Source organism: Somniosus microcephalus, chromosome 10 (assembly GCF_052327205.1).
Source record: "Somniosus microcephalus isolate GS21.2 chromosome 10, FLI_Smic_1.0, whole genome shotgun sequence".
Taxonomy (NCBI): domain Eukaryota; kingdom Metazoa; phylum Chordata; class Chondrichthyes; order Squaliformes; family Somniosidae; genus Somniosus; species Somniosus microcephalus.
The window spans coordinates 238,590,960-238,606,158 of NC_140996.1; the positions used below are offsets into that span (position 1 = coordinate 238,590,960).

General features: G+C 54.7%; 1 protein-coding gene across 2 annotated transcripts in view; it reads right to left on the reverse strand.

Moving 5' to 3' along the window:
* Positions 1-14,826, reverse strand: part of LOC147112209 (uncharacterized) — a 54,139-nt gene extending 39,313 nt beyond the window's left edge. The window contains exons 1-3 of one of the 2 annotated variants that reach the window (XM_085999871.1): positions 14,027-14,130; positions 808-2,391; positions 471-532 (exon numbers count right to left, since the gene is read on the reverse strand). In XM_085999871.1, the coding sequence (XP_085855997.1) occupies positions 471-532; positions 808-1,056 (311 nt within the window). In that variant the 5' untranslated portion in view covers positions 1,057-2,391; positions 14,027-14,130. Of the gene's footprint in view, positions 1-470; positions 533-807; positions 2,392-14,026 lie in introns of both variants that reach the window. The other variant, XM_085999870.1, reaches the window with a different exon arrangement.
* Positions 14,827-15,199: the final 373 nt, after the last annotated feature.

Genomic DNA, 15,199 nt, shown 5'->3' on the forward strand with positions numbered 1-15,199 from the left:
CAAAACTCCTTCACACAGCGTTGAATCTCTCCAGAAGTCTCTCTCTCTCTCTCTCTCTCAGAATGTGTGGTGCAAAAATGTCACCAACAAAAAAAGGCAGGAAGCGGTCACCTATAAATAGCGCTCCCCCAGTTCCTTCCCGACTGCAAAACGCTCCCCTCAGCCTGTTGTTGCTAGCGGCAGGCGGTAAGACAGGGGGCGCCACTCAATATCCGGTCCAGGGCGTTACCGGGGCGTTGCGCACTCGACTGACATCGCGATCTGCGGGCGCAGGAGATCGTGGTGGTAGTGTTTAGCGCCACCGCAAAATGTCTGGTCGATTTCGCTAGCGACGCAAACATCGCCGCGCCCGGGCGCTAGTTGCTTTGCGCCAAAGCAACCGGATTTTCCCCCCAAAGAACCTAAATATTAGACACCTAGATATTTAACCTAGATATGGTTGGACTAACAGGCCGACCGACCACCGTTACCTTTTGAACTGTTTGAGGAATATTCCGAGGTTCATGCTCTTCTTCGCATCCAGAATAGAAACCTGGGAACAAAATCAGACCATTAGAACCTTTCCCAGGATTTGATCCTTTCTCCCGGTCTCCCCCCCCATCTCCCAGCATCCAGGGCATTTGATGATAGTCAGGTCAGAGCCTGGTGCCTCATCAGCCTTGAGACACAGACCCATTTATCTCTCTCAGCATCCCCCCCGCACCCCCCGCTAACAGCACAGGCCAGGATTCAAGCTCAACCCTCTGTCCGCACAATCCAATAAAACACCAGTGGCCATTTGTTCTGCTTTTTGTGGACAGGACATACCTGGGCAGTTTTCCACATTGTCGGATAGATGCCAGTGTTGTAGCTGTACTGGAACAGCTTGGCTAGAGGCGCGGCTAGTTCTGGAGCACAAGTCTTCAGCACGACAGCCGGGATGTTGTCAGGGCCCATAGCCTTTGCTGTATCCAGTGAACTCAGCTGTTTCTTGATATCACATGGAGTGAATCGAATTGACTGAAGACTGGCTTCTATGATGGTGGGGCCCCTCAGGAGGAGGCCGATATGGATCATCCACTCGGCACTTCTGGCTGAAGTTGGTTGCAAACGCTTCAGCCTTGTCTTTTGCACTCACATGCTGGGCTCCACCATCATTGAGGATGGGATATTCATGGAGCCTCCTCCTTGTTTAATGGTCCACCACCATTCACGACTGGATGTGGCAAGACTGCAGAGCTTTGATCCGATCCGTTGATTGTGGGATCGCTTAGCCCTGTCTATAGCATGCTGCTTCCGCTTTTTAGCATGCATGTAGTCCTGTGTTGCAGCTTCCCCAGGTTGATACCCCATTTTTAGGTACGCCTGGTGCTGCTCCCGGCATGTTCTTCTACACTCCTTGTTGAAACAGGGTTGGTCCCCTGGCTTGATGGTAATGGTAGAATGAGGGATATGCCAGGCCATGAGGTTACAGATTGTGGTGGAATACAATTCTGCTGCTGCTGATGGCCCACAGCGCCTCATAGATGCCCAGTTTTGAGCTGCTAGATCTGTTCTGAATCTATCCCATTTAGCACGGTGGTAGTGCCACACATGATGGAGGGTGTCCTCAGTGTTAAGACGGGTCTTCATCTCCACAGGGACTGTGCGGTGGTCACTGCTACCAATGCTGTCCTGGACAGATGCGCCTGCAACAGGTAGATTGGTGAGAACGAGGTCGTCGGTTTTTCCCTCATGTTGGTTCTCTTGCCACCTGTCGCAGGCCCAGACTGGCAGCTATGTCCTTCATGACTCGGCCAGCTCGGTCAGTAGTGGTGCTACCGAGCCGCTCTTGGTGATGGACATTGAAGTCCCCCACCCAGAGTACATTCTGTGCCCTTGCTACTCTCAGTGCTTCTTCCAAGTGGTGTTCAACATGGAGGAGAACTGATTCATCAGCTGAGGGAGGGCGGTAGGTGGTAATCAGCAGGCGGTTTCCTTGCCCATGCTTGACCTGAAGCCATGAGACTTCAGGGGATCTGGAGTCAATGTTGAGGACTCCCAGGGCTACTCCTTCCCAATTGTATACCACTGCTGCCACCCCTGGTGGGTCTGTCCTGCTGGTGGGACAGGACATACCCCGGGATGGTGATGGAGGCGTTCGGGACATTGGCTGAAAGGTATGATTCTGTGAGTTTGACTGTCGGGCTGTTGCTTAAAAAAAACTTCGGCACAAGTCCCCAGATGTTGGTGAGGAGGACTTTCCCGGGTCGACTGGGTGTGCCGTTGTCGTGTCCGTAGCCGGTGCCGACTGGGTTGGGTGTGCCGTTGTCGTGTCCGTAGCCGGTGCCGACTGGGTTGGGTGTGCCGTTGTCGTGTCCGTAGCCGGTGCCGAGGTCGATGCCGGGTGGTCCGGACGGCAGATTTCCTTCCCTAAAAGGACATTAGTGAACCAGATGGGTTTTTTGGACAATCTGATAGTTTCATGGTCACCGTTACCAATACTAGCTTTTTATTCCAGATTTATTTAATTAACTGAATTTAAATTCCCCAGCTGCCGTGGTGGGACTTGAACTCCCGTCTCTGGATCATTAGTCCAGGTCTCGGGATTACTAGCCCAGGCCTCTGGATCACTAGCCCAGGCCTCTGGATCACTAGCCCAGGCCTCTGGATCACTAGCCCAGGCCTCTGGATCACTAGCCCAGGCCTCTGGATCACTAGCCCAGGCCTCTGGATCACTAGCCCAGGCCTCTGGATCACTAGCCCAGGCCTCTGGATCACTAGCCCAGTGACATTACCACTGTGCTACCGTTCCCCTTATTTATATTGAAGTTCATTTGCCATTTACACGCCCAAGTTTATTAATGTCTTCCTGTATCTTGTCGCAGTCCTCCTCTGTATTAACTACACTTCCCAATTTAGTGTTCTCCGCAAATTCTGAAATTGTACTTCCGATTCCCGAGTCCAAATCGTTTATGTAAATGGTGAACAACAGTGGTCCCAGCACCGATCCCTGTGGAACTCCGCTTCCCACCATTTGCCAGTCTGAGCAACTACCTTTAACCCCTACTCTCTGTTTCGTTTTGTAGCCAGCTTGCGATCCATTCTGCTACCTGTCTCCTCACTCCACATGTTCTGACCTTAGTCATGAGTCTACTATGTGGTACCTTATCGAAAGCCTTTTAGAAATCCAAATATATTACATCTACCGCATTACCCTTATCTGCCCTTTCTGTTACGATTTCAAAGAATTCAAAAAGTTTGGTCGAGCACGACCTTCCCTTTTGAAATCCGTGCTTGTAGTGTATGTACCTTTAAGGGGAGAACTACTTTTTACAGCTCCTGTATACTGTAGTACCAGCAGTGACCACACCTGTATATAAACCGAGTAGGGATCTGGACTGTTAGTTTTTGGGTGACCCTCATCCAGTAAACAACTGTTGATTGTTCCTCTGCAGTCTCTGTCGATTTATTGAAGGACACCATACATCAAGATTCACGGATTTAACATTGGCGACGAGTGGATTCAAACCTACCTGCAACTCTGCATCACCTCCCAGGGATTCGCTCCTGGAGAGCAGTGAAAGGGGAAGGCCAAGTCCAGAAGTGCGGGCGTCGACCATCCAGAGAGGACTTGAGCATCGCAGAGGAGGCTGTGGAGAGCTGGGCTTGGTTCTCCAGTCGCAACGATCCAGCATAGTGGGCTGGCAGCAGTTACGGCGCAGACCCTTCCCGGGCGGCGGCGGCTGGAGCCGACCGACGGCACAGAAAAAGGCCGAGCAGCGTCGACGGGGTAAGAGAGAGGGTAAAGCGCACAGGGCGCAGCCGGGGTTGAAGACCGAGTGGCGTCAACGAGAGAGGGTAAAGTGCACAGGGCGCAGCCGGGGTTCAGGACCAAGCAGCGTCAAAGAGAGAGGCGCGCAGGAAAACGCGCAGAGCGCGGCCGGTGTTCAAGGGCTGAGCAACGTCCGCGGGAGACGCCATTTGGGCCGCAGCAGAGAAGGGAGAGCGCGGGAGACGCCATTTTGAGCCACAGTGGAGAAGAAGGGAGAGCGCGGGAAGAAAGGAAAGCGCGGGAGACGCCATTTTTAGCCAGTCTAACCACACCCAGGGATGCCGAAGAGTGGCAGTGTCACAGCGTTCGACAATGAAGTCGAAGATAGGGCGACATATGTAGAACGCATAGAAGTGTACTGCAAGGCGAATGAAGTGCCAGATGCCAGGAAAGCACTGGTATTGTTGAATTCCATGGGTGCAAAAACGTATGGCTTACTGCGAAACCTAGTAACCCCAGAGAAGCCAGTGGAAAAGGATTTTGAAAGCATAGTGGCAATCCTACAGGACCACTTAAACCCCACACCGCTGCTGATAGCAGAAAGATTTAAGTTTCACAAAAGGAACCAGCATAAAGACGAAAGTAATGCTGAGTATTTAACGGAACTGCGCAAGCTATCGAAACACTGCCAGTTTGGAACGGGACTAGCAGATACTTTAAGGGACAAGTTTGTGTGTGGGCTTCAAAGTGAAGGAACCCAGAAACGGCTTCTATCAGAAAAGGATCTTACGCTGGACAAGGCTTTCAGCATGGCAGTATCACACGAAGCAGCCGCATGGGGCGCTGCAGAGATACAACGGAGACCGCAAGAATATGGCACAAATGAAATGTCATATGGAGCAGTGAAGTGCTATCGCTGCGGCAGAACAACACACGACCATAAGGATTGTTGGTTCAAGGACCAAGTGTGCAGACAGTGTGGAAAAGTAGGACACATAGCAAGAGTCTGCAGGTCGGGAAAGAAAACCAGCAGCAAGAAATCTCCACAGGAGTACAAAAAGGTACATAAGGTGATGGAGAGTAGTTCAGACGAACAGAAAAGTGATACAGACTCCGGAAGCAAGGAGCTGGGTTGTCTGAAACTACATAAGGTAATCAAAATGGAGGATCACCAAACTATCTGGGTCACGCTCAAGATAGACGGAGTCCAAGTGAAAATGGAATTGGACACAGGATCAGCCCTAACAGTCATAAACCGAAGGGACTACAAGCGGCTATTCTCACATATACCCTTGAGAGATACAGAGATTGTCTTGAAGACGTACACGGGGCAAAAGGTCTACCCCAAAGGAAAAATAAGGGTGAACGTGATATACAACGGCAAGGAAACACCAAAAATGGACCTATATGTATTGCCAGATGGAGGACCACCACTACTAGGACGTGAATGGATCCGGAAGATACAGTTAGATTGGCATGCCATACAAGCACTGACGGTAGATGCCAAAAAGGATGACGACGTCACACCTGGACGACTGTCAAAAATGCTAACTGACGCACAAGAAGTGTTCCAGGAGGGACTCTGAACACTAAAAGGCATAACAGCGATGATCAAAATAGAGGAAAATGCAAGCCCAAAGTTTTTTTTTAAGGCCAGACCGGTGCCTTATGCGATCCGCCCAGCCGTCGAAGCAGAGCTGGAAGATTTGGAACGTTCTGGAGTACTGTCCAAAGTGGACTGGAGCGAGTAGGCTACACCCATCGTTCCTGTAATGAAGAGGTCGTTGAGTAATACGCCTGGGGAACCAAAGAAGGTTCGCATCTGTGGGGACTTTAAGGTGACAGTGAACCCAGTCCTTCACACGGTACAATATCTGCTTCCGCGGATTGAAGATATTTTCGCCTCGCTATCTGGAGGAAAACGCTTCACTAAGATTGATCTGGCCCAGGCGTACCTGCAAATGGAGGTAGAAGAAGCCTCGAAACAGTACCTCACGATCAACATTCACAAAGGTCTCTACCAATACAACCGGCTGGTGTTCGGGGTAGCATCAGCTCCGGCTATTTGGCAAAGGGCAATGGATCAAGTCCTGCAAGGGATTCCAGGGACCCAGTGTTATTTGGACGACATCCTGGTCACGGGCGAAAATGACAGTGATCACCTCACCAAACTGGAGCAGGTGCTCACTAGATTGAAGGAATATGGGCTCCGAGCTAATCGCCACAAATGCGAGTTTTTCCAGAAGCAGATCTCGTATTGTGGCCACGTTATTGATGAAGAGGGGTTACATAAGTCCCCTGAAAAGATTGAGGCAGTAGTCAAGGCTCCAGCACCGGAAAATGTGTCACAACTGAGGTCGTTCCTCGGGCTGGTGAACTACTACCATAAGTTCTTGCCGAATTTGTCTACAGTACTACACCCACTGAACACCCTACTGCAAACGGGGGTACCATGGAAGTGGAATGGTGAATGTAAACGAGCTTTCCAGAAGTGCAAAGAATTGATCACATCAAAAGAGGTGTTGGCTCATTTCAACCCAGCACTACCAATTCGGTTGGCTTGTGATGCATCACCCTATGGTATTGGAGCGGTGCTGTCACACAAATTCCCGGACGGCTTGGAGAGGCCAGTAGCCTTTGTGTCTCGGTCACTAACCTCAGCCGAGCGTAACTACGCCCAGATTGACAGGGAGGCCCTCAGCCTAGTGTGGGGAGTGAAAAAGTTCAACCACTATCTGCACGGGCAGAAGTTCACCTTGCTGACTGACCACCAACCACTTGTCTCCATCTTTAATCCAAAGAAGGGCGTTCCGGTGATGACTGCGCAATGGCTACAAAGATGGTCCCTTTTTCTAGGGGCGAACCAATATGAAATAGAGTATAAGGGCACGAAACAGCATGGAAACACTGATGGGCTATCACGCCTGCCACTGCCTACTGCGGAGGAAGCACCAGCAGTGGACCCTGTCGAAATATTTTATTCGACTATAATTGAACGCTTGCCAGTAACTAACGCGGATATAGAGGAGACCCGAAATGACCCGACACTGTCTCGGGTATATGATTTGACGGTGAAGGGATGGCCAACACATGGCGACTCACTTTTGCCAGCATTCTCATCCAGAAGAGAACAGCTGTCAGTATGCCAGGGGACCTTGATGTGTGGCTCCCGAGTGGTAATTCCACCCAAGTTAAGGGAGCGAGTGCTCAATGAGCTTCACGAAGGCCATCTGGGAGGGGTGAAAATGAAAAGTCTTGCTAGGGCTTATGTGTGGTGGCCGGGGATCGATCAGCAAATCGAGGACCTGACAAAGAGCTGCTCAGGATGCCAGAAGGTCCAAAATGCACCACCACATGCCCCTCTACACCTATGGGAGTGGCCCTCCTCTCCATGGCAACGGGTGCATATTGATTTTGCTGGTCCATTCATGGACTCAATGTTCTTAATAGCCGTGGATGCGCACTCGAAATGGCCTGAGGTGATCAAAATGTCCTCCACCACCACGGAGAAAACAATTGCAGTCCTACGGACCATATTTGCCAGGAACGGCTTGCCAGAGCAGATTTGCTCTGATAACGGACCACAGTTTGTGTCCGAAGAGTTTCGGAAATTTATGAGAAGGAATGGGGTAAGGCATTACACATCCGCCCCGTATCATCCAGCCACAAATGGATTGGCTGAGAGGTTCGTACAAACCTTTAAAAAGGCAGTAAGGGCCATGTGCGATGACGACATTCCACTGCAGCATAAGGTGGACAATTTCCTGTTAGCCTACAGAAATGCGACACATGCAGTCACCAACCAGACCCCGGCCATGATGTTCTTTAACCGAAGGTTGAGATCTCGTCTGGATTTGCTCAGACCAAATGTACGAAGAAATGTTGAGAATAAACAATTCCAGCACATCAATGAGAAGCCGACAAGGAGCTTCAATGTAGGGCAACCAGTCTTGGCCCGCGACTACCGAACAGAGAAATGGCAACCAGGAACGATATGCACACGGCAGGGGCCACTAATGTACACAGTGGATGTTGGGGAGAACATTGTGAGACGCCATGTTGACCAGATCCTAGCGTCACAGGAACGAGTCAACCCCATGTCTCGCGTACCTGATGAACCCGACATACAGGTAGCATCTACCCCAGAAACAGTAGCATCGGAAGCTGGTGAACCAACCGACGACAAGGGGGCAGAATCGCCTCCGCACCAAGAGCAAGACACTCAGGAAAGGCGCTGTCCAGAAAGGATCAGGAAGCCGCCCCAAAGACTGAATTTATAAATGGACTATTTTCAGTTAATGTTCCATGTTAAAAGTGTTAACTGTTAAATGAATGTTATGGTACTGTTAATCTAAAAGGGGAGGAATTGTAGTGTATGTACCTTTAAGGGGAGAACAACTTTTTACAGCTCCTGTATACTGTAGTACCGGCAGTGACCACACCTGTATATAAACCCTGAGTAGGGATCTGTACTGTTAGTTTTTGGGTGACCCTCATCCAGTAAACACCTGTTGATTGTTCCTCTGCAGTCTCTGTCGATTTATTGAAGGACACCATACATCAAGATTCACGGATTTAACAGTGCTGACTATTCATTATTATATTTTCAGTTTCTCGATTTTTTTATTACATCTTTGTGTAAAGATTTCATTACCTTTCCTACCACTGACATAATTTTGAACACCTCTATCAAATCTCCACTTAACCTTCTCTGCTCTAATTCCAGCTTCTCCAGTCTATCCACGAAACTGAAGCCCCTCATCCCTGGAACCATTCCAGTAAATCTCTCCTGCACCCTTTCCAAGGCCTTGACATCCTTCCTAAAGTGCGGTGCCCAGAATTGGCCACAATACTCCAGCTGAGGCCTAACCAGGGATTTATAAACGTTTAGCATGGCTTCCTGGTTTTTGTACTCTCTGCCTATTAATAAAGCCAAGGATCCCGTATACCTTTTAACAGCCTTCTCAACTTGTCCCGCCACCTTCAATAATTTGTGTACGTACACCCGGTCTGGGCCTCCACGTGACTCCAGTCCTACCTCTACCCAGTCTGGGCCTCCACGTGACTCCAGTCCCACCTCTACCCAGTCTGGGCCTCCACGTGACTCCAGTCCCACCTCTACCCGGTCTGGGCCTCCATGTGACTCCAGTCCCACCTCTACCCGGTCTGGGCCTCCACATGACTCCAGTCCCACCTCTACCCAGTCTGGGCCTCCACGTGACTCCAGTCCCACCTCTACCCGGTCTGGGCCTCCACGTGACTCCAGTCCTACCTCTACCCGGTCTGGGCCTCCACGTGACTCCAGTCCCACCTCTACCCGGTCTGGGCCTCCACGTGACTCCAGTCCCACCTCTACCCAGTCTGGGCCTCCACGTGACTCCAGTCCTACCTCTACCCGGTCTGGGCCTCCACATGACTCCAGTCCCACCTCTACCCGGTCTGGGCCTCCACGTGACTCCAGTCCCACCTCTACCCGGTCTGGGCCTCCACGTGACTCCAGTCCCACCTCTACCCAGTCTGGGCCTCCACGTGACTCCAGTCCTACCTCTACCCGGTCTGGGCCTCCACGTGACTCCAGTCCCACCTCTACCCGGTCTGGGCCTCCACGTGACTCCAGTCCCACCTCTACCCGGTCTGGGCCTCCACATGACTCCAGTCCCACCTCTACCCGGTCTGGGCCTCCACGTGACTCCAGTCCCACCTCTACCCGGTCTGGGCCTCCACGTGACTCCAGTCCCACCTCTACCCGGTCTGGGCCTCCACGTGACTCCAGTCCCACCTCTACCCGGTCTGGGCCTCCACGTGACTCCAGTCCCACCTCTACCCAGTCTGGGCCTCCACGTGACTCCAGTCCTACCTCTACCCGGTCTGGGCCTCCACGTGACTCCAGTCCCACCTCTACCCGGTCTGGGCCTCCACGTGACTCCAGTCCCACCTCTACCCGGTCTGGGCCTCCACATGACTCCAGTCCCACCTCTACCCGGTCTGGGCCTCCACATGACTCCAGTCCCACCTCTACCCGGTCTGGGCCTCCACGTGACTCCAGTCCCACCTCTACCCGGTCTGGGCCTCCACGTGACTCCAGTCCCACCTCTACCCGGTCTGGGCCTCCACGTGACTCCAGTCCCACCTCTACCCGGTCTGGGCCTCCACGTGACTCCAGTCCCACCTCTACCCGGTCTGGGCCTCCACATGACTCCAGTCCCACCTCTACCCGGTCTGGGCCTCCACGTGACTCCAGTCCCACCTCTACCCAGTCTGGGCCTCCACATGACTCCAGTCCTACCTCTACCCGGTCTGGGCCTCCACGTGACTCCAGTCCCACCTCTACCCGGTCTGGGCCTCCACGTGACTCCAGTCCCACCTCTACCCGGTCTGGGCCTCCACGTGACTCCAGTCCCACCTCTACCCGGTCTGGGCCTCCACGTGACTCCAGTCCCACCTCTACCCAGTCTGGGCCTCCACGTGACTCCAGTCCCACCTCTACCCGGTCTGGGCCTCCACATGACTCCAGTCCCACCTCTACCCAGTCTGGGCCTCCACGTGACTCCAGTCCCACCTCTACCCGGTCTGGGCCTCCACGTGACTCCAGTCCTACCTCTACCCGGTCTGGGCCTCCACATGACTCCAGTCCTACCTCTACCCAGTCTGGGCCTCCACGTGACTCCAGTCCCACCTCTACCCGGTCTGGGCCTCCACGTGACTCCAGTCCCACCTCTACCCAGTCTGGGCCTCCACATGACTCCAGTCCTACCTCTACCCGGTCTGGGCCTCCACGTGACTCCAGTCCTACCTCTACCCAGTCTGGGCCTCCACGTGACTCCAGTCCCACCTCTACCCAGTCTGGGCCTCCACGTGACTCCAGTCCCACCTCTACCCGGTCTGGGCCTCCACATGACTCCAGTCCCACCTCTACCCAGTCTGGGCCTCCACGTGACTCCAGTCCCACCTCTACCCAGTCTGGGCCTCCACGTGACTCCAGTCCCACCTCTACCCAGTCTGGGCCTCCACGTGACTCCAGTCCTACCTCTACCCAGTCTGGGCCTCCACATGACTCCAGTCCTACCTCTACCCAGTCTGGGCCTCCACGTGACTCCAGTCCTACCTCTACCCGGTCTGGGCCTCCACGTGACTCCAGTCTCACCTCTACCCAGTCTGGGCCTCCACGTGACTCCAGTCCCACCTCTACCCAGTCTGGGCCTCCACGTGACTCCAGTCCCACCTCTACCCGGTCTGGGCCTCCACATGACTCCAGTCCCACCTCTACCCGGTCTGGGCCTCCACGTGACTCCAGTCCCACCTCTACCCAGTCTGGGCCTCCACGTGACTCCAGTCCCACCTCTACCCGGTCTGGGCCTCCACATGACTCCAGTCCCACCTCTACCCGGTCTGGGCCTCCACGTGACTCCAGTCCCACCTCTACCCGGTCTGGGCCTCCACATGACTCCAGTCCCACCTCTACCCGGTCTGGGCCTCCACATGACTCCAGTCCTACCTCTACCCGGTCTGGGCCTCCACGTGACTCCAGTCCTACCTCTACCCGGTCTGGGCCTCCACGTGACTCCAGTCCCACCTCTACCCAGTCTGGGCCTCCACGTGACTCCAGTCCCACCTCCACCCAGTCTGGGCCTCCACATGACTCCAGTCCTACCTCTACCCGGTCTGGGCCTCCACTTAACTCCAGTCCCACCTCTACCCAGTCTGGGCCTCCACGTGACTCCAGTCTCACCTCTACCCGGTCTGGGCCTCCACGTGACTCCAGTCCTACCTCCACCCGGTCTGGGCCTCCACGTGACTCCAGTCCCACCTCTACCCAGTCTGGGCCTCCACGTGACTCCAGTCCCACCTCTACCCGGTCTGGGCCTCCACGTGACTCCAGTCCCACCTCTACCCAGTCTGGGCCTCCACGTGACTCCAGTCCCACCTCTACCCAGTCTGGGCCTCCACGTGACTCCAGTCCTACCTCTACCCGGTCTGGGCCTCCACGTGACTCCAGTCCCACCTCTACCCGGTCTGGGCCTCCACGTGACTCCAGTCTCACCTCTACCCAGTCTGGGCCTCCACGTGACTCCAGTCCTACCTCTACCCGGTCTGGGCCTCCACGTGACTCCAGTCCCACCTCTACCCGGTCTGGGCCTCCACGTGACTCCAGTCCCACCTCTACCCAGTCTGGGCCTCCACGTGACTCCAGTCTCACCTCTACCCAGTCTGGGCCTCCACGTGACTCCAGTCCCACCTCTACCCAGTCTGGGCCTCCACGTGACTCCAGTCCCACCTCTACCCAGTCTGGGCCTCCACGTGACTCCAGTCCCACCTCTACCCGGTCTGGGCCTCCACGTGACTCCAGTCCCACCTCTACCCGGTCTGGGCCTCCACGTGACTCCAGTCCTACCTCTACCCAGTCTGGGCCTCCACGTGACTCCAGTCCTACCTCTACCCGGTCTGGGCCTCCACGTGACTCCAGTCCCACCTCTACCCAGTCTGGGCCTCCACATGACTCCAGTCCCACCTCTACCCAGTCTGGGCCTCCACGTGACTCCAGTCCCACCTCTACCCGGTCTGGGCCTCCACGTGACTCCAGTCCCACCTCTACCCAGTCTGGGCCTCCACGTGACTCCAGTCCCACCTCTACCCGGTCTGGGCCTCCACGTGACTCCAGTCCCACCTCTACCCGGTCTGGGCCTCCACATGACTCCAGTCCCACCTCTACCCAGTCTGGGCCTCCACGTGACTCCAGTCCCACCTCTACCCGGTCTGGGCCTCCACTTGACTCCAGTCCCACCTCTACCCGGTCTGGGCCTCCACGTGACTCCAGTCCTACCTCTACCCGGTCTGGGCCTCCACGTGACTCCAGTCCTACCTCTACCCGGTCTGGGCCTCCACATGACTCCAGTCCCACCTCTACCCGGTCTGGGCCTCCACATGACTCCAGTCCTACCTCTACCCAGTCTGGGCCTCCACATGACTCCAGTCCCACCTCTACCCGGTCTGGGCCTCCACGTGACTCCAGTCCCACCTCTACCCGGTCTGGGCCTCCACATGACTCCAGTCCTACCTCTACCCAGTCTGGGCCTCCACATGACTCCAGTCCTACCTCTACCCGGTCTGGGCCTCCAGTCCTACCTCTACCCGGTCTGGGCCTCCACGTGACTCCAGTCCTACCTCTACCCAGTCTGGGCCTCCACATGACTCCAGTCCTACCTCTACCCGGTCTGGGCCTCCACGTGACTCCAGTCCCACCTCTACCCGGTCTGGGCCTCCACGTGACTCCAGTCCCACCTCTACCCAGTCTGGGCCTCCACGTGACTCCAGTCCTACCTCTACCCGGTCTGGGCCTCCACGTGACTCCAGTCCCACCTCTACCCAGTCTGGGCCTCCACGTGACTCCAGTCCCATGGTACAAAGGCTAGGGCAGTCTTACCAGTGACGCCCACCTTCCATCTCACAGTATCGGAGCTTCCTGTAACATACGGGGAGCCCGAGTAAGGCCCGGTCCTGCCCCGCTCACTGTCGACATATTTAATGACAGTTTCAGTAGAGACTTTATTTAATTAGATTTTTGTAGAAGGTTCTAGAACAGATTCAATCTGTCAGTGATGTTTTCTGAATTAAATCTGAAAGTACTAATTACAGAATCATTCCTCGGGCTCCCCCACCCACCCCCCCCAACCAACCTCCCCCCTCACCACCCCCCCCCATCTCACCACTGGGACCATCTTCAATCATAACACTGCCCATTCCTACATACGAACATACAGATTCCTGGTACCCATCTCTCTCTCCCCTTCCCTCTCTCCCTCCCTCCACTTTGAACCACCAATGATCTGCACTGAGATCCGCCTCAATCACGATGTGATGAAACTCACAAACCAGTCTCGTTTCCTCTCTGGAGTTTAGATGAGAGGTGATCTCATTGAAACATACAAGATTCTGAGGGGGATTGACAGGGTAGGTGCTGAGAGGCTGTTTCCCCTGGCTAGAGTGTCTAGAACCAGGGGGCACAGTCTCAGGATAAGGGGTCGGCCAGTTAAGATCAAGATGAGGAGAAATTTCTTCACTCAGAGGGCGGTGAATCTTTGGAATTCTCTGCCCCAGAGGGCTGTGGATGCTCAGTCGTTGAGTATATTCAAGACAAAGATTGATAGATTTTTGGATATTAAGGGAATCAAGGGATATGGAGATTGGGCGTGAAAGTGGAGATGATGTAGAAGATCAGCCATGATCTTATTGAATGGCGGAACAGGCTCGAGGGGCCGTATGGCCGACTCCTGCTCCTATTTCTCATGCCCTCACCTCTTCCTCGCCGGTTCTCTGAGGGGACATTGCTCGGAAGCTCCGCCGCACACTCAGCCGCTTCTGGTCATCTTTGCGGCCGAACAGCTCCTCCATTCTCTGGGTGTCAATGTCGAAGTGTTCGGGACATTTATCATCCGTCCAGATGTTCTGCTTCCCAACCACGCGGTGCTGAGGGAGAGCGTCCCAGTTAAAGTTCCGCAGCCGGGACCGCCGACTCGATCCGAACAATTGAAATCCTCCCGGCGGAGGGGGTGGGCCGAGACCACCGGGCGGGGGCGGGGGAGGGGGAGGGGGTGGGGGTGGGCCGAGACCACCGGGCGGGGGAGGGGGTGGCGGTGGGCCGAGACCATCAGGCAGGGGAGGGGGAGGGGTGGGTTGCCCTTGGTTACCGGGCTGGGGGGTTGGGGTGGGTTGCCCTTGGTTACCAGGCTGGGGCGGAGGAGGGGTGGGTTGCCCTTGGTTACCGGGCTGGGGCGGAGGAGGGGTGGGTTGCCCTTGGTTACCGGGCTGGGGGGGTGGGGTTGTTGCAGAATTTCCAGGTGAATTCGGAGAAACTGGAAGTGAGGGGCCCAAATCAGTTGCTGTCCCCATGGTTACAGGGGTCCGTTCCATGTCCTAGTTCAATGCGATTGGGCAAATTCCAACAGCAAATAAGGGAAAACCAATCCACATCACATCGAGAGAGCGAAAGGCATCTTTCCTGGGAATATAGGAGTGTTTAATACCAACAGGATCTCCAAACCAACCGACCGACTGCCACAGCTCCTGGAAGAGGAAACACATAACCAAGGTCATCAAAGATCACTGAGCAACCAACGCCAGAATCCGAGGAAATAATGAAAGAAACAAGGCCATTCAACCCAATCTCCACCTTCCTCCCACAGCCCGTGTACACTCTCCCCTATCAGGGACTCTCCCCACCCATTGAATCTCCTCCCACAGCCCATGTACACTCCCCCCTATCAGGGACTCTACCCACCCATTTAATCTCCTCCCACAGCCCGTGTACACTCTCCCCTATCACAGACTCTCCCCACCCACTGAATCTCCTCCCACAGCCCATGTACTCTCCCCCCTATCAGGGACTCTACCCACCCATTTAATCTCCTCCCACAGCCCATGTACACTCTCCCCTATCACGGACTCTACCCACCCATTTAATCTCCTCCC